Source organism: Bos taurus, chromosome X, assembly GCF_002263795.3.
Source record: "Bos taurus isolate L1 Dominette 01449 registration number 42190680 breed Hereford chromosome X, ARS-UCD2.0, whole genome shotgun sequence".
In the NCBI taxonomy this organism is placed as follows: Eukaryota; Metazoa; Chordata; class Mammalia; order Artiodactyla; family Bovidae; genus Bos; species Bos taurus.
Window position 1 is genome coordinate 92,464,792 of NC_037357.1, and position 19,788 is coordinate 92,484,579.

The 19,788-nt window shown below is 43.9% G+C and overlaps 2 protein-coding genes across 7 annotated transcripts in view; one reads left to right on the forward strand and one right to left on the reverse strand.

The window, feature by feature from the left end:
- PFKFB1 (6-phosphofructo-2-kinase/fructose-2,6-biphosphatase 1) overlaps positions 1 to 6,735 on the reverse strand; it is a 100,834-nt gene extending 94,099 nt beyond the window's left edge. For 3 of the 6 annotated variants that reach the window (XM_015461707.3, XM_024987771.2, XM_010821985.4), the window contains exons 1-2: positions 6,588 to 6,735; positions 298 to 810 (exon numbers count right to left, since the gene is read on the reverse strand). In XM_015461707.3, coding sequence (XP_015317193.1) covers positions 298 to 679 — 382 coding nt within the window. In that variant the 5' untranslated portion in view covers positions 680 to 810; positions 6,588 to 6,735. 6 annotated transcript variants of the gene reach the window in all.
- Positions 6,736 to 11,581: 4,846 nt separating this feature from the next.
- APEX2 (apurinic/apyrimidinic endodeoxyribonuclease 2) lies at positions 11,582 to 19,254 on the forward strand. Its single transcript, NM_001015577.1, is given in 6 exon segments — positions 11,582 to 11,752; positions 12,856 to 12,939; positions 13,568 to 13,748; positions 14,297 to 14,443; positions 15,499 to 15,568; positions 17,963 to 19,254. Coding segments are annotated over 6 exon segments (1,545 nt in total). The 5' UTR covers positions 11,582 to 11,595; the 3' UTR covers positions 18,869 to 19,254.
- The last annotated feature ends 534 nt before the right edge of the window (positions 19,255 to 19,788 follow it).

Sequence of the window (19,788 nt, forward strand, 5' to 3'; positions counted from 1 at the left end):
TATTCCAAATAAGCTCTGGATAAAAGAAAAAATTCCTAGTCAAAAATTCCTCTGATTAAGATGGTCTTTATGTAACCATCATTCTTTCTCTGTATTCACCTCTCTCTTTCTGTTTTTCTTTCTCTCCTTTCTGTTTTTGACATTAGCATCTTGTTACCCTACAGCTATTTCATCCAGCTGCTCATCTTTTCCAACTTTCAGGTTGGGGTGGGGATGGACAGGGGGCCATGTCCTTTGATCTTCTACACCCATTCTACCACCACCACCTTGAACCCCACAGAAGCAAACCCCACTTACAGCCCCTCCTCCGTTGAAGCCTGCTGTTGCCGTTGTTGTGTGGAATCCAGATCTTCTGCAATCTGGTTTGGGTGAGCTCTCCCATCTCTTGAGACATCTTGGGCCTCACAGCTAACGACACTACTGTCCACAAGGTACCCGGCCTTACTTTCTGTCTTATAGCTCTCTCTTCTTTTGCTGTGGCCACAGCAGGTGGTGGACAGAGTTGGGACAGGGAGGTGTGCTGGGGTTCTGAGCCCTTTTGTAGCCTGTCTCCAGCCTCTCTCTTGTCTCCTAGTCCTTGCCTTCCTCTGCTCTTGTATGTACCATCGAGGGCTTGGGTGCAGAGGAGAGGTTGGGCAGAGGTTAGCAGAGGCCTCTGAACTCCAAGGGCTGTGTACATAGGAGATAAGTTGGAGCCCAGCAAGGAAGGCAGTCAGCAAGACAGCCCAGATCTGGCCAATCACTTCCCTCCAATGAAGACAGGACTAGTAGAGTATGCAAATAAAAGACTGAAGATCATGTGCTTATGTCCTGTGTGAGGTGGGGAGGCAAAGGTGATGGAGTCAGATCTCAGCAGCTTTCATAGCTTTGCAATAAAAAAACAGGCCCAAGCAGAATGTCAGGCTCCAGACCAGAAACAGAGATCCACATCAGAAATGCAAGATTCCCAAATACAAACACACAAACACAATGTCCCTACTGAAAAAAATGTTTTGAGCTAGCAATCATTGTCCCGAACTGGAAGTGGAAGATTTACCACCTCAATGCCTTCCCAAAGGCACTACAAACCTTTTCTTCCCCTGAATGCAGCTACCTTTCCTATTGAGGGTCCTGCTTTCCTAAAATGTGAAAGTGAGCTGCCTGGGACACTCTCAGAGAGATGGGCAATATTTGATCATCTTTATGCTCTCTCCAGCCAAAGCTAAATAAATCAGAGTAAACCTGACACCTTGGGAAGAGACGTTCATGCAGCCATTGCTAGGAAGAGTCACAGTATGATTGCCAACTGTCATCAGGTCCTCTAGGGAGAACGGAATTGTGATCTGACCCAGAACTTGACTAAAGTTCTTCATGCCAAGCCATGGGGATGGAGGCCTGGGGGGAGGCTGCAGCAAGCACACTGTGGGGAATAGGGAGCAATGGCCTCAAAGTAGGACAAGTCCATAGGCCAGAGCCATCCTACTCAGAATTCTCTTCTTTACCCTCCCCCCGATTGTTTTGAAACTTTTATGTGTAAAACTCATCTAACAGCATAGCTTACCTGGAAGATGTTCAAGTGTGCTCTTACTTCATTCTTTTGCAACCTTCCCACCCCTTGATAGACCCCAGTGATTGGCTACATGGAAGCTCAGTTTCTTCCTCTGAGCTGGGCAACATTGGGCCGGTCTCTTGGGGATATAAATCTCCAATTCCTGACCTCCAGTGCTCTCAGCTCCACTTTGCCTTTTAAGAAGTTCCCTAAAATGCATTCTTATTATCCCAGTCTACCTAAGGGTTAGATTCCCTCCAGTTTCTGTGTATAGATCATACCAAACTTTCAATACATTTCAGAGCCTTCCCTTCTAAATGAATCTCTTGAGGCAGTGGATCACAGTGGTTAAAAGCACTGGGCTCTGGAGCCATGCTACCTGAGTGGAATTCCACCTCTTCCCCCTTGCTTAGGAGACCCTGGGCAGAACACAACTTTTCAGTGCCCTGGTGAAACACTTTGTGTTTTCATATCATAAGAGTATCTTAAGGTAGTTGAAGATTCGGTGTGTTAACACATATAAAGTAATCTGTGAAATGTTCAATATATATTATGTAACACTGTGATTCCCTCTGTGAAGTAAAAGATCAATCACCTCTTGGGCTAATCTACAATTTCTAATGTGATGGTGAGAATTCAGGAAACAGCAAAAGAAACTTACAAAATTATGACAAAGCGTTAACATTTATAATAAAGAACTCATGCCAATCAATTAGAAAGATGAATTCATTTTTATTTTTTGGTTTTATCATGCAGAAGACCCCTAGAAATTATTTCATTCAACTCTCTCAGGTAAGAAAATAGAGGCCTGAGAGGGAAAGTATTTTCTTAAGGTCCTATAGCAAATTAAATCTCCAAGTCAAGAATAAAACACTGGGGATCTAATTTCTCCAGTCCAGGGTTTTTCTTTGGTTTAACTGGTAAAAATAGCTTGATTTAAGAATGTGGTCCTCCAGATTAGCTCATAACATTTAGAGTCCTAGAACTAGATTTTGGAAGAGATACAATTCTCTTAATTCTAATAAGTCTCCTAACTGTATCACTCTGCTAATGCTAATAATCTTAATAATAGTGCTTTACAAGTATGTTTTCCAAGGCCCACAAAGAAACATATTCTTTTTCATAGTTGCTCCTTCCAAACATTCTCACTAGCCTCACAGGGAAACTGAGGTCTCAGGAGGGGAAGTGGCTTGTCTGATGTAATCAATCTAGTCATATGAACCCCTTTACTATGTTTACAATTTTGTCCTCATGACCCTGCATGAAAGATAATTTTAGCAGCAGGAAATCTGAGATAGGAGCTTAGCCGACTTTTGACAAGGTCTGAAAGGCAAACTTGGGGTCCAGGCTTGAAAACCCAAATTATAATTGCCTGGAACTAGCTCTGTATGTGTGTTTGTGTGTGTACGTGTATGTATATGTGTCTGTGTGTCTGTGTGTTTAATCACTGTTATCCATTGTGATCCCCAGAAGTAGGAAAACTCAACAAGCTTTATGGAAGGGCCTCAGCCCTGGTTCTTCTCAATCAAACCTACTTCTCCAGTCATTTATCTCTTTAGATTCCCATGGCTAAATTGTACCAGCTGACTCACTGGGCCCCCAAACTTACTGTGTACTTTTTTGCCTCTGGGTGTTTGCTCAGCCTGGAATGCCTTCCCTTCCTTTCCATTCTCAATGAAATATGACTCAATTTTCTAGGCTGGGCTCAATTCTCACCTCCTCTGAGAAGCATTGGCTTTGGTCCCCACATTGCTTATATGCTTCTGTTTATGTGAGCAAGTATCAACCTGTGTTTTACCAGTCTACTTTCCTACTAGATTCTGATCTCCTTAAGGATAGGTACTGGATCTCAGTTATCTGTGATCTGTTTCCAGATGTCCAGCTCAGGCCTTGGAACCGAGGATACTTGCTTAATCTACATCTCTCTGCCTGGATGAGATGAACATGTGTACAAATAATCCCCATTCAACAAGATAAATTTTATTAAAAGGGAGCTATTCAGGGAACTGGGAGTCGGGGAAATAACTTGGTCTGAAGATACAAGCAAAATGGCTGTCTGAGGAGGCCTTACAAATAGCTGTGAAAATAAGGGAAGCAAAAAGAAAAGGAGAAAAGGAAAGATATACCCTTTTGAATGCAGAGTGCCAAAGAATAGCAAGGAGAGATAAGAAAGCCTTCCTCAGCGATCAATGCAAAGAAATAGAGGAAAACAATAGAATGGGAAAGACTAGAGATCTCTTCAAGAAAATTAGACATACCAAGGGAACATTTCATGCAAAGATGGAAATGGCATGGACCTAACAGAAGATATTAAGAAGAGGTGGCAAGAACACACAGAAGAACTATACAAAAAAGATATTCATGACCCAGATAACCACCATGGTGTGATCACTCACCTAGAGCCAGACATCCTGGAATGTGAAGTAAAGTGGGCCTTAGGAAGCATCACTATGAACAAAACTAGTGGAGGTGATGGAATTCCAGTTGAGCTATTTCAAATCCTGAAAGATGATGCTGTGAAAGTGCTGCATTCAACATGCCAGCAAGTTTGGAAGATTCAGCAGTGGTCACAGGACTGGAAAAGGTCAGTTTTCATTCCAATTCCAAGGAAAGGCAATGCCAAAGAATGCTCAAACTACCACACAATTGCACTCATCTCACATGCTAGTAAATTAATGCTCAAAATTCTCCAAGCCAGGCTTCAGCAATACGTGAACCATGAACTTCCAGATGTTCAAGCTGGTTTTAGAAAAGGCAGAGGAACCAGAAATCAAATTCCCAACATCTGCTGTATCATCTTAAAAGCAAGAGAGTTCCAGAAAAACATCTATTTCTCCTTTATTGACTATGCCAAAACCTTTGACTGTGTGGATCACAATAAACTGTGGAAAATTCTGAAAGAGATGGGAATACCAGATCACCTGACCTGCCTCTTGAGAAACCTGTATGCAGGTCAGGAAGCAACAGTTAGAACTGGACATAGAACAACAGACTGGTTCCAAATAGGAAAAGGAATACGTCAAGGGTGTATATTGTCACCCTGCTTATTTAACTTGTATGCAGAATACATCATGAGAAACGCTGGGCTGGAAGAAGCACAAGCTGGAATCAAGAATGCCGGGAGAAATATCAATAACCTCAGATATGCAGATGACACCACCCTTATAGCAGAATGTGAAGAAGAACTAAAAAGCCTCTTGATGAAGGTGAAAGACGAGAGTGAAAAAGTTGGCTCAAAGCTCAACATTCAGAAAACTAAGATCATGGCATTCGGTCCCATCACTGCACGGCAAATAGATGGGGAAACAGTGGATACCATGACTGGCTTTATTTTTCTGGGCTCCAAAATCACTGCAGATGGTGATTGCAGCCATGAAATTAAAAGACGCTTACCCCTTGGAAGGAAAGTTATGACCAACCTAGACAGCATATTAAAAAGCAGAGACATTACTTTGCCAACAAAGGTTCGTCTAGTCAAGGCTATGGTTTTTCCAATGGTCATGTATGGATATGAGAGTTGGACTATAAAGAAAGCTGAGTGCTGAAGAATTGATGCTTTTGAACTGTGGTGTTGGAGAAGACTCTTGAGAGTCCCTTGGACTGCAAGGAGATCCAACCAGTCCATCCTAAAGGAGATCAGTCCTGGGTGTTCATTGGAGGGACTGATGCTGAAGCTGAAACTCCAATACTTTGGCCACCTAATGCAAAGAGCTGACTCATTTGAAAAGACCCTGATGCTGGGAGGGATTGGGGGCAGGAGGAGAAGGGGATGACAGAGGATGAGATGGTTGGATGGCATCACCGACTCATTGGGCACGGGTTTGAGTGGACTCTGGGAGTTGGTGATGGACAGGGAGGCCTGGTGTGCTGCAGTTCCTGGGATCGAAAAGAGTCGGACATGATTGAGCATCTGAACTGAACTGAAGGTAGAAGGTGGTAGGAAGATCTAGAGAGTTTCTCAACTCTGAATGGGGCGAAACAAAAAGAACTAAAGAATGAAGTCCCCTCACTCCCAAAAATGATCCAAATAACTGGTTACAGAAAAAGAAAGTTTCACTCAGTATCAGAAACTCACTTACCCTAACTCAAGACTAAGAGTTGAACCACAAATTCTAATTTGGGATTAACTGTATAGACGAAAGAATGAAGTGTGACTTCCTGAGGCATGCAGATTCTGATCATCTTCCCAAAGTATGTAATTTATGGAAGAATTTCATTAAAAGCAATATCAAGACAGTACTGATGGGTATCAAAATCACAAATGGAGTCTCATTATTCATAATTCTTGGAGTGTATGGATGTGAATGCATTCGTGTTAGAGTGAGGACGGAGATTGTATGCTTATAGGTCACGTGTCTATATGTGTATATTAGGCCTTTTGTGGCAGCAGCCTAGGAGCCATTTCTTTCTTAGCCACTTCCCTTACCTACTATCCTCTCACTATTTTCAGTGCCATACCTGGAGCCCAAGGTTTGCACTCCACAGACCACAGTCACTCAGGGAGAAGAGAGTTGTGGGTGGTATTGCCTGTGGAGGCTACAGAAAAGGTAAGATCACTAACACAGATCACGGAAATTCTGAAATATTTCCAAAGAGCTTTGGTTCCTCTCATCCTACTCTTCTTCACCTTGTTACAGCCCTCTGAGGTAAATAGGATAGGGACTTTAATTTTATTTTAGTGAGGAGGCTACTGAAGCCCAAAGAAGCTAAAAGCTTGTTCAAAGTGCCACAGCAAACCAGTCCTACTTTATACACCAGTTGGCAGTTAAGAAATATAATATCTATCATCCAGTTTTTTTTTTTTTTTAAACTGGACTAGACCAAGTTAGAGAGACTTCTAAAAGTGCTAGGGAACTGCCCTTTGGGCCAGTGTTCCACAAAGACAGGTCAGAATGGATGGTAGATAATGAGATATAGAAATTATATTAATCCTAAACTTCCCATACCCTTTAGTGAGCAGTTCAAGTGACTGCCTACACTAAGAAAAATTTCCAGAGAACCTAAAGAGTGGATTTATATTTGTATTAACTCCTATCTATTTTTCTTCTGTCTCACTTACCTGTTCTCCTAGAGGCTTTTTCTTCCATCACTAATTATCCGACACACGACTCTTGCATTTAGACCCCCAAAGCAGGTCCAGAGGGTGGCATCAAACAGGGAGTCTGGAGGTGCTTGTTGATTCTCTGGGAAGGCTGGGAAATACCCTTGGTAAGAGGGGCAGTGTACCCGCTGTTGAAATATCAGCTGTTGTAGTTGCCAAAGAAGTTCCTGAGTCATCCGGAGCCTTTTCTCTTCAGGCCAATCCCGAAGGTCAGAACTAATATTAACAAGCAACTGCAGAATGGGGAAATGAAAACCAGCAATGGAAAGAGGCAAGATCTGGATTTCTTTAGGGCTGTTTCATATTGGTCTTCAGTGCAAATTGACATGATCCCTTACTGGAAAGTGATTTGGCAATATGAAGTAAGAGCAATACAAATGTTCATTTCCTTTGTCCTAATTATTCCACCCTTGGGACTCAATCCTAAGCTTATAACCATCAAAACATGAAAAAGTTTAAAGCACCAACATTTTAATTTTAATTGCAAGACTATTTTCTGATGGCAACAACCTTTAAGTCCATCAGAGGGAATGTAACCTTTTAAGTCCTCCAAGGGGAAAAGCAGATCTTTAGGTCTTTTTTGCAGACATTGAGAGTGATGGTTGGAATTCTGGGGGAAAAGTAATTATACTGCAATTCTGGGTGAGGAACCTAAGGATGCAAAGTTATACTTTCCCCTGGATATTGGGCACGTCTATTATCTCTATTCTTATGTTCTCAGAAAACAAGTCACTAACCTGCTGATGCTCTTGCTTGTTCATTCATTCAGCAAACATTTATTAACTCCTATTATGTGTTGTGTGCTATATTAGGGGATGGGACTAATGAGATGAATCAGACATAGTCATTGCTCTCAAGCTGCTGGCAGCCTAGTGATGGAAATAGAAATCAGTGGTAGCTGTGCATTGTAAGTGCTGTGACAGAATGGACGATAGGGTGGTGTGGGGGCCCAGAGAAAAAGTAGTGCATGGGTGATTATTTAAAAAAAAAAAAAAAAACTTACTCAGGAAAGTATTCCTTGAGCTGATTAAGATAGGGATTGAATCTTGGCTCTACTACTTCTGTGATACTAATTCAAATTCACTGAACCTCTCTTATTTAGCCTTAATGTCCCTTACAAAGTTGCTCTGACAAGGAAGTGAGATAAATGCATATGGAAGAGCCTTGGGTTATATTGGGAGACAGTGCTGCTCTGGAACATGGATAATCCTCTTAAATTCTCTGGGTCTTGATTTTAATCATCTGAGAAATGAAGAGAAAGTACTTGTCAGGTCGCATCCTAGGGATGCTATAAAGTCAAAGAAAGATGATGGCTACAGGGTGGGCTGGATAAAACTTCCCCATCTCCCTCTCCCAGCCCAATAAAGCCAGAGGCCCTCTCCTAAGTATTACTCCATTAGGGTGCTTTCTCCCCCTCATTTTCCCCATGGTTTATTCAAAAGGTTCAATACTATTTTGCAGCCTGCCCCCAATATATTTTGATATCTTCCCATATAAATGCACATAGAACATTTCATTATCCTCTCCTTTTCTTAAAAAAAAATTATTTTATGTTGGAGTATAGTTGATTTGTAATATTGTCTTAGCTTCAGGTGTATAACAAAATACAGCATATACATACATCTATTCTTTTTCAGATTGTTTTCTCATATAGGTTATTACAGAGTATTGAGTAGAGTTTTTTGTGCTTTACAGTAGGTCCTTGTTGATTCTCTATTTTATATATTATAGTGTGTATATGCTTTTTAAAAATTGAGGTAAAATTTGAGTGCTCAGTCGTGACTCTTTGCGACCCCTTGACCTGTAGCTTGCCAGGCTCCCCTGTCCATGGGATTGTCCCAGCAAGAATACTGGAGTAGGTTGCCACTCTCTCCTCCAGGAGATCTTCCCAACCTAGGGATCAAATGCATGTCTCCTATGTCTCCTGCACTGCAGGTAAATTCTCTACCGATGAGTCACTGGGGAAGCCCAAGGTAACATCTGCACAACATAAAATTAACAATTTTAAAGTGTACGATTCAGTGGGATTTAGTACAGTTTGCCATGATTTAATTTATGTGAAAAATCAAAAATAGATAAACACAGAGGGACAGAAAGCAAATTGATGGCATCCAGGTGCTCGTGGTGAAGGGCATAGGGACTAACTGCTTAATGGGTATGTGTTTCCCTTTAGGTGATGTTTTGGAACTAGGAAGAGGTGATGGTTCCTCATTCCTTTTATTATTATTTTTCATTATGGTAAAATATACATAGCATAGACTTTCCTTGTGGCTCAGATGGTAAAGCGTCTGCCTACAATGTGGAAGACCCAGGTTAGATCCCTGGGTCTGGAAGATCCTCTGGAAAAGGAAATAGCAACCCACTCCAGTACTCTTGCCTGGAAAATCCCACGGACGGAGGAGCCTGGCGGGCTACAGTCCATGGGGTCACAAAGAGTTGGACACAACTGAGCACGCATGTGCTCACACACCCACCCAACCCCCCCACCGAACACACATATATTTCACCGTATATATGTACCATAATTTCCTTTTTTAAAATTTTATTTTATTTTTAAACTTTACAATATTGTATTAGTTTTGCCAAACATCGAAATGAATCTGCCACAGGTATACCCGTGCTCCCCATCCTGAACCCTCCTCCCTCCTCCCTCCCCATACCCTCCCTCTGGGCCATCCCAGTGCACCAGCCCCAAGCATCCAGCATCGTGCATCGAACCTGGACTGGCGATTTGTCTCATACATGATATTACACGTTTCAGTGCCATTCTCGCAAATCTCCCCACCCTCTCCCTCTCCCACAGAGTCCACAAGACTGATCTATACATCAGTGTCTCTTTATCTGTTGATGGATATCTACATCATATCCACCACCAAACACACACAATATGTGATGGATATCTAGCCCCCACCAAACACACACATATTTCACTGTACATATGTACCATAATTTCTTTATCTGTTGATGGATATCTACATTCTTCCATGTCTTAGCTATTGTAAATAGTGCTGCAATGAACGTTGGGGTACATGTGTCTTTTAAAATTGTGGTTTTTTCAGGGTATATGCCCTGTACCAGGATTGCTGGGTCATATGGTATGGGTCATATGGTCATGGGTCAACTTTATTCCTAGTTTTTAAAGAAATCTTCAGTGTTCTCCACAGAGGCTGTATGAACTTACATTCCCACTAACAGTGCAGGAGGATTCCCCTTTCTCACACCCTCTCTAGTATTTATTGTTTGTAGAGTTGTTTTTTTTTTTTTTTTTTTTAATGATGGCCATTCTGACCAGTATGAGGTGACACCTCATTCTAGTTTTGATTTGCATTTCTCTAATAAGAAGAAATGTTGAGCATTTTCTCATGTGTTTATTAGCCATCTATATGTCTCTGAAAAACTGTCTGTTTAGGTTTTCTGCCCATTTTTTGATTGTTTGTTTTTCTGATATTGAACTGCATGAGCCACTTGCTTATTTTGGAGATTAATCCTTTGTCAGTTGTTTCATTTGCTATTATTTTCTCCCACTCTGAGGGTTGTCTTTTCATTTTGTTTATGGTTTGCTTTGCAAAAGCTTTTAAGTTTAATTAGGTTCCATTTGTTTATTTTTGCTTTTATTTCCATTACTCTAGGAGCTGGGTCATAGAGGATCTTGCTGTGATTTATGTCCAAGAGAGTTCTGCCTATGTTTTCCTTAAGAGTTTTACAGTTTCAGGCCTTACAATTAAGTCTTTAATCCATTTTAAGTTTATTTTTGTGATGGTATCAGGAAGTGTTTTAATTTCATTTTTTTACAGTTAGCTGTCCATTTTCCCAGTACCACTTATTGAAGAGACTGTCTTTACTCCATTGTGTATTCTTGCCTCCTTTGTTAAAGATAAGGTGCTCATAGGTGTATGGGTTTATCTCTGGGATTTCTACCTTGCTCCACTGGTCTATATTTCTGTCTTAACATGCTTACTTTCTTTTTTTACTTTTGGACAAAGGGGGCAAGACCATACAGTGGAAAAAAGACAGTCTCTTTAGCAAGTGGTGCTGGGAAAACTGGACAACCTCATGTAAATAAATGAAGTTAGGACACTCCCTTATACCATACACAAAAATAAATTCAAAATGGCTTACAGAGTTAAATATAAGGCATGACACAATAAAACTCCTAGAAAAGAACACAGGTAAAACATTCTCTGACATAAATCCTGATAATATACTCTTAGATCAGTCTTCGAAGGCAAAAAAATAAAGCAAATAAACAAATGGGATCTAATCCAACTTAAATGCTTTTGCACAACAAAGGAAACCAAAAGGAAAAGACAACCTATAGACTGGGAGAAAGTAATTGCAAACAATTACCAACAAGTGCTTAAATTTCCAAAATCTAGAGCCTTTCTTACTGCTCAGGCCTCCAGCCACAAAGCTCCCTTTGCTCAGTCTGGCTTCCGCGTTTACACGCTGGGTTATACCAGATACTCCCAGCTCCCCACGTCAAAGCCTTCCGGGTACGGTCTGAACACCAGGGGCGGAGGTTTTGGTCGCTGCGTGGTTCCGCTTGCTGCGCGGTTCCGCTTAAGGCTCTGCCACTTGAATAGTGGTGAAATCTCATTTGTAAGCAATCAAAAGCACCAAAGGGACTTTTGAGCAGAGTAGAAACGCAATCAGACTCAGGCACGCGAGCTAGTGTTGGGTGGTAGGAGAAGCCCAACCCGTGCCCTTTCTCTCATTCATTTCCCCTAGGGGAGACCGAACACACCTTCCCCATCAGCTTCCGCTCCTCCTACCAATGAAAACTGAAGAGCTTGAAGTCCCGCCCCACGTACGTCCGACCGTTTAGGCGGGCACTCACTAGAAAGCCTGCGCAAATACGCGCGCGCGCGCGCGGGAGGCCCAGGCCTGCTGGACTTGGGAGTTTCCAGTGTTTCCCCTAGCGCCTGCGTTGGGGGCGGGCTTAAAGACATTGTAATTAGTTGTCGACATGTTGCGCTTGGTGAGCTGGAACATCAATGGGATACGGAGCCCCTTGCAAGGGGTGAGATGCGAGGAGCCCAGCAGCTGCAGCGCCATGGCTATGGGGCGCATTTTGGACAAGCTGGATGCAGACATCGTCTGTCTTCAGGAGACCAAAGTGACCAGTGAGCGCTCAAGAATTTAGGACCCCATACCGTACTTTCCCCTTTCTGCTAACTTTTGCCCCCTGCTCCATATACTTCACTTTCCCATTTCTCTAGTCTTAGAATCCTCCCCTTAGAGCCAATTCGGAATCCCGTTCTCCCCTCTCTGTTTCACGCTCTAGCTAGATCTTCTAATTCCCACATTATCTCCTGGCCTCAGCGAAATCAAATTCTCTCCCCTTTGCAATTTCCATTTGGTTTCACATCCCGATTCTTACTCATTCTCCTACCCCAGCTAAGTCCCCCCAATTTGCTTCCCCTACACACTTTCCATCTCCCACTCTCAAGTCAGATTCCCCCAATTTCCCTTTTCTGCCCCCAGTCCATATCCTTTAATTCCCACCCCATCTTTTCCCCCAGTTTAGATTCCCTAATTTCCTCCTTTTTAAACTTCTATCTAAAGTCACCAGATCCCCTTATCTCTACCCCCTGTTTCCTCCCCAGCTGAGTGCTCAGTTGCTAAGTCGTGTCTGACTCTCTGCAACCCCATGGACTGTAGCCCCAGGCTCCTCTGTCCAAGGGATTCTCCAGACTAGAATACCGGAGTGGGTTGCCATTTCCTTCTCCAGAGAGCCTCTCATTCCTACTTCATGTCCACCCCCAAGCTTAGACTCTGGTAATTCCCTGCACACACAACGCCTCCACCCCCCTGCCCCACAGCTCAATCCCCTGATTCCTTCCCTCTCCCACCCACCCACCTTTAAGACCAGTTACCTACTTTCCTGCATCCTCTGTTCAAATCTTCCAATTCCCTCTCTCTCCTACCTCCTGCTCAGATTGCCAGTCTTCTATCCCATATAACCATTTCTCACCCCCAACTTCCTCCAATCACCTAGCCTTTTCCCACCTAATTCTTCACCTCGCATTAGGTAGTCTTCCCCTTTCTTGTAATTCTGGTATCAGTTTCCTCTATCGTCCCCACCTTTCTAACTTCTCTAATCATAGATACTTAATTTTCCCTTCCCACCCTGGCTCTGATGTGTGCAAGGAATTAGTCTACAGCTATAATTCCAGGCCTTTCTAGTTTTATATCTGATGTAATCTTACATCTTTTTTTCCCCCAGGGGATGTGCTGACAGAGCCCCTGGCTATCATTGAGGGCTACAACTCCTATTTCAGCTTCAGCCGTAACCGCAGTGGCTATTCTGGTAAATGGGTCTTTCTAGGGACTTTAAAGTGATGAGGGCAGATGGAAAAGGGTTTTCAATATTTAGTGAGAAGGCAGTAATAAATGTAGGCTTTTATCTACAGAGATAAAGCCACATCAGATTATATGAAGGATATTTTTTTGTATAATATTGGATTGCAAAAGCACAATAGTGGTGGTTAGTTATGTGAGCTCTGGAGCCTGACTGCCTGAGTTTGAATCCTAGCTCACTTCTAGCTGTGTACCCTCTGGCTAGCTATTTAACTTTTTTTATACTTAAAGTTCCTCACTTGGAAAAGGGGGATAATGTGTACTTCTTAGGGCTGTTGCAAGAACTGAACTTATTAGTTCATATGATAATAGTAATAGCTAGCATTTTCTGAGCAGCTACCATGTAAAGCACTTAGAATATTAGCTGTTATTAATCTGTATCTTTTCAAGATGAAGGAACTGAGACCCAGGGTTTGAGTAGACTTGCCCCAGGTATCCATGGACCTTGAATTGGGAGAGTTAACAAGAGAGCTATGCTTGATGAAGATGAGCATATGACCTGTGCAGGGGCAATAGGCTGTGCAACAGGGTGTTGACTGCCAGGCCCGCTCAGTCTCCAGTACCCTCTCTGTCTCCAGGTGTAGCCACTTTCTGTAAGGACAGTGCTACCCCAGTGGCTGCTGAAGAAGGCCTGAGTGGCCTGCTTTCCACTCAGAATGGGGATGTGGGTTGCTATGGAAACATGGATGACTTCACCCAAGAGGAACTTCGAGCTCTGGATAGTGAGGGCCGGGCCCTCCTCACACAACACAAAATCTGGTAATAGTCCACATCCCCCTGTCACCCATCATTGCTAGTTCAACTCTGTGAATGTGGTGGTTCTAAGGCTTGCCTTATAAACATACATTCACCATTGGAAAACTTCCTAAACTTGCCATTCCTGGACTTTAGTCCTGGCTTAGCTACCTAGTTTGTAACCCTGAACAAATTGTATTCTTCTCTGAGTTTTGAGTTCTCTATCTCTGCTTGGGGCTGAAGTGGGAGGGAGCCTGGTTGGGAGGCCTAACTCTTTTTATTACCACAGGTGCCTCAAAAGCAAGTTAGCCAACCTTGAACTTACTGCCCCAGATTGCTCTCCTTCTGTGTCCTATCTTTGTGAATGGCAGCACCGTTACTTGGTTTACCTGTGTGTCATCATAGTATAGTCAATCCTCAAGTCCTGTGTATGCCAGCTCATTCATGTTTCTCTATCCCTTTCCTTTACTTTCATCCCATAGACAACCTTGAGTGGAAGTCACATGGTGTGGGAAGGGAAAGGGTGGCTTGCAAGTGATTCCTTTTTGATGGGCTGTTTCTCTTCTTCCCAGCACATGGGAAGGGAAGGAGAAGACCTTGACCTTAATCAACGTGTACTGCCCCCATGCGGACCCTGGGAAGCCTGAGCGACTCACCTTTAAGATGCGCTTCTATCGCTTGCTGCAGATCCGAGCAGAAGCTCTCCTGGCAGCTGGCAGGTACTGGAAGCCTGTGCAGCAAGGCTTCCTTGAGCTTGTCCTTGGTGCCCAGTCCTGTGTCAGGACCCATTGGGAGGGATGTGGGATCTTTGTATTTTGAATTCATTCACAGCCTATTTGTAGACATCAGCATGCCCAAGGGAATAGGCTCTGCTGTTTAAGAGCTTGTGAGGACCAAATAAAGTGATACAGATATGAGTTTTGTACTCAAATACCTCTGGTCACATATCCGGGCTTCTCCTTTTACTCACTATGAGCCCAAAAGCTAGTCCTGCCTCTGTTTTCTCTTTTGTAAAATAAGTATATAAAACCCTGAAAATGAAAGTCACTCAGTCATGTCATTCTCTTTGCTACCCCATGGACTATACAGTCTATGGAATTCTCCAGGTCAGAATACCTGAGTAGGTGGCTGTTCCCTTCTCTAGGGGATCTTCCCAACCCAGGGATTGAACCCAGGTTTCCCGCATTGCAGGCAGATTCTTTACCACCTGAGCCACCAGGGAAGCCCAAGAATACTGGAGTGGGTAGCCTATCCCTTCTCTAGTGGATCTTCTTGACCCAGGAATCGAACCGGGGTCTCCTGCATTGCAGGTGGATTATTTACCAGCTGAGCTACCAGAGAAGCCCTATATGGACCCCTACCTCAGAAAAGTTTTAAGGGTGAAATAAGAGGAAGGCAACATACTTAGAACAAATGAAAAGTCTTGTCCCAGAGGACAGAAAAGTGAGGTTGGGTTGGAATAATCAAGAGATGCTTCCTAGAGGGAATGGTACCTGAGCTCATCTTTGAAGGATCAGAAAGATGCCATTTGGTAGAGATCAGTGAGACAATCATGTCAAACAAGAAACAGTTTTACCTTTGGAGATCTGAATTGGATTGGTCATTTGTAAAAGGCATCAAGGTTATAGTGAAATTGGAGAGGTGGACTACTATGAGTTGCTGTTGGCTCCCATCTTCACGTCTATGTGGCAGGTGGCAGATCTTGGGCCCAGGAGACAGTAGATGGGCCAGGACTGCTGCTTCCCTTTCTTGACATTCATTTTATGTTTTTCAGCCATGTTATCATTCTGGGTGATCTGAATACAGCCCACCGCCCCATTGATCACTGGGATGCAGTCAACATGGTAAGGTTCCCGTTAGGCCTTTGATCTCACTCCTGACTGATTCTGTTGAGCCAATCAGTGCTGTTTTTTGGCTCAGTGGCAAGCGTCCTTCGTGGAAAAGCAGAGCTTAGTTTGAAATTCTATTCTCAAAGCACTGAGGATTACGCTGTGGACTCATTTATCAGTCAGTTCTGACTATTGGCCCCCCAGATCTCTCAGCATGGTTGGCTATGGACACATGACAAGTCAATTATAGAATGGTGTCTGGACTTCAGGGGAGATATCTTAAAATGGCTGAGTCTTAAAAGATGAGTAGAAAAGAACTTGGGGGTGGAGTGGAGAGCAAACCATTCTGGCATGATGAGCAAAGGCTGCAAGGTGAGAATTTGGCTGGTGTGCATTAGGAACTACAAGTTCCCTTCTTATTAGGGGATGACAGGGAAGGAAGGTGGGTAGCAGAGGACGGGGCTAGAGAGTTCCAGTCAGATTTTGAGGGCCTCGAACTCCACATTATCTGGATCATTTCCCTAATAGAGTATGTTTCCTGCTCACGAATCTTTAATACCTCCCAGTTACCTTGCAGACATGCAGAGAAAATACCCAGGCCTGGCATTCAAGGCTCTTCCGTGTCTGTGCTCAGTCTTTTATTCCCATCCTTAGCACCCCTTCACACTCCATCCACTCCACCTAGGTTTTCTCCTCTCTGCCCATTGCAAAAGTTGTTCTCATTTTGGCTTTTCTCACTGTTCTCTGAATTGGTGGGCATCCCCTCCCTTCTGACTTTTCTTATATGAACCCCTCATCTCTGAGTCCCTCTAGGCCAATGATTCTCAGCCTCTGAAAGCACATTAGAATAAGTAGCTTTACATAAATATCAATACCCTAATGCAACCCTAGACCAATTAAGTCAGAATCTATTGGGTGTGAGGCCAGGGTAGCAGTATGTTTTAAAAACTCCCAGGCTGATTTTATTGTATATTCAGTCTTGAGAACCACTGTGCTAGAATCTTCAAGTCAGTTCTCAAAGAAGAGGCCGTAGGAAGATTCCTTGATTAATTTGCAGAAGAGCCACAGGACATAGATGTGTCTCCCAATGGGGAAAATGAGCAGAAATGAGATAATTAGAGACTGGTGATGGTCATGGTGGGGAAGGAAGTGTACACTACAAACTGAAAGCCGTCAGTCCTCCCTACCTTATTCCTCGTCAGGTATTTACTTAATCTGTTCTTCCTACTTCCTGTGATAGTGTCATACACCTTTATGTGTTCTCTTCTTAGTTCAGAAATATCCTAGATCTCTTGAGTGCACTTCATGTGTTCTTTTTTTTCCCAACAAAAAAGAATAATACCAGATGACATGACAAACACAATCTTTCCAAAATAGCAGAATATGTCCACTTCCCACAAGACCAGCTATTCTAGTCTTATCCTCCCTAAATGGTACCATCCATCCTCTTGGTTGCTCCAACCAGAAGCCAGGGAATCATGTTAGTATTGTCCTTCTCTACCCTCCCTTTTCCCATTCAGTTGGCCAGTGAGTACTGTTGATTCTAGCTCCAAATCATCTCTTAATTTCATTTTGTCTCCTCTGACACCACCCTAGTCTAAGTAACCATCATATCTTGCTTATGTGGACTATGATAGTCATCTCCTGTTGGTACTCTGGCCCACAGTCTCATTGCCCCTCCAGTCTTCTGGGTACACTGTTCCCTCCCTCTACAGGCCCATTGCATAAGTTGTTCTCTCAATTTGTAACACCTTCTGCCTGGGTTATTGTTGCTCAATCTTCACTTCTCAGTGCCAGATCACTTGCTAAAAGAAAGCCTTGTTGGTCCCCAAGACTAGATCAAGGTCCCACTTTGTCACTCATATCACACCTGGCACATAATCAGTGTTCTTTGAACATTTGTTGCATTGAATGGATGAGTAAATGGATTGGGTGGATGATGAATTAGGAATCAGAGCCAAAGGAAGTATTCAGACGTGAATCCCTTGAGCCCCTCAAATACCAAAATAGTACTAAAGGATTTACATGAAAAGGCAACAGTCTTAACTTCTAACTGTAGCCCAACTTCCTGGAGGTAACCATTCTACACATCTTATTTTCCATTCTCTTGGTGAGCAATTCTGGGAATTGCTTTGATTAACCAACAGGAAGCTTTCAGGCCCGGGATTTATGGCCCAGTGCAAGGTAGATGTAGCTTGATGCAGAAGTAAAAAGAAGCATGAGCTTTTAAATCAGTAAGGAGGCAAAGTGCAAAGTCCGGAACAGCTCTGCCAGTTCCGGACAGTATGACCTTGAGCATTCTTCTTTGGAACAGCCACATTTTCTTGTCTGTAAAATGCAGCAGTTAGTCCCTTACAGTTCTAGGCATCTAGTTCTGCCTATTTCTTTGTCCTCTTCCCTTTTCCCCAGGAATGCTTTGAAGAGGACCCAGGGCGCAAGTGGATGGATGGTTTGCTCAGTAACCTGGGGTGTGAGAGTGGCTCCCACATGGGACCCTTCATCGATAGCTACCGCTGCTTCCAGCCAAAGCAGAAGGGGGCCTTCACCTGTTGGTCAACAGTCAGTGGTGCCCGCCATTTGAACTATGGCTCCCGGCTTGACTACGTGTTGGGGGATAGGACCCTGGTCATAGACACCTTTCAGTCTTCCTTCTTGCTGCCTGAGGTGATGGGCTCTGATCACTGCCCTGTGGGTGCAGTCTTAAGCGTGTCCTCTGTGCCAGCAAAACAGTGCCCACCTCTGTGCACCTGCTTCCTCCCTGAGTTTGCAGGTACCCAACTCAAGATCCTACGATTCCTGGTTCACTTCAAACAAGATCCTGTGTTCAAGCAGTCAGCACTTCAGCCCAGCAATCAAACACAGGTACACATGCGCCAAAACAAAGCCCGTGTGCGCTCAACTAGGTCCCGGCCAAGTAAAACTGGCTCCAGTAGAGGCCAAAAAAACCTGATGAGCTACTTCCAGCCATCCTCCAGTGGCCCCCAAACTTCTAACTTGGATCTTCCTAGCCTGGGCACCCTTATAACCCCAAAGACCTCAGAAGAGGATGTGATGGCCAATGTGGTGGAGGGGCAGACCAAGGCTTCAGAGGCCAAGGATGAAAAGGAGATACGGACCTCATTCTGGAAGTCTCTGCTGGGGGGACCCTCGCCCATGCCCCTCTGTGGGGGACACAGGGAGCCATGTGTAATGCGAACTGTAAAGAAGCCAGGACCCAACCTGGGCCGCCACTTCTACATGTGTGCCAGGCCCCAGGGTCCTCCCACTGACCCCTCTTCCCGCTGCAATTTCTTCCTCTGGAGCAGGCCCAGCTGAATCACCCCAGGCCTAAAGATGTCTGACATAATCAACCTTGTATGGTCTGAGGCCAACTTCCTCCTAAGCTGCCTCCTCCTTCCTCAAGACCTCCTTTCTTCCTCCTCTTTCTCCTCTTCCTCTTCCGCCTTCCTCAAGGACCCTTCCCCTTTTCTCTTTTTTTCTTCCTCCAAAGCCTCCTTTTTTCTCTTTTCTTCCTGCTTAGTTCCTCCTCATTGGTGAGCTTCTTGTGCCTTAATGCTTGTGACCCAGTCCCCTACCCCACTTCCCACCTTCCTTTCAGAAGTACACCGGAAGCAGTTGCCCTAAGAAGTTGTAATTTTAAACCCCTTCCTACCTTGCTGGAAAATGTATCTGTGCCTAAATAAAGTTCATGTCTTTGTTGTAGTGCACCATGTCATATGGACATTTTGGATGTGCCCCATAAAGTTGAGTTAGAGATGTTATCTTAGTCCTGGGTTTGAACTCCTAAGGAGAAGGGTTGAAGGAGTGGTGCTCACCATAAAGGTGCTCTGTTTAGTTGAGGTTTCCTGTACTGCTGAGGTTGGGTCATCAAGGGAGATGGGTATGGTGGGACAGAAAGCTCAGGTGGGCTGTGTGAAAGTGTTAATCACTCAGTCATGTCTGACTCTTTGTGACCCCATGGACTGTAGCCTGCCAGGCTCTTCTGTCCATGGGATTCTCCAAGCAGAATACTGTAGTGGGTTGCTGTTGCCTTCTCCAGGGGATCTTCCTGACCCAATGATTGAACTTGGGTCTCTTGCATTGGCAGGTGGATTCTTTACAGTCATCAGGGAAGCCCCGGGCTGTGTAGCTTTAAACCAATGTTTCCCAACTGATATGTCTCACAGCTGCCACAAATGTGTTAAAGGGTGGAAAGAAATGGATCCCTCACACCTAGAGTTGCCAGACAGGACCAG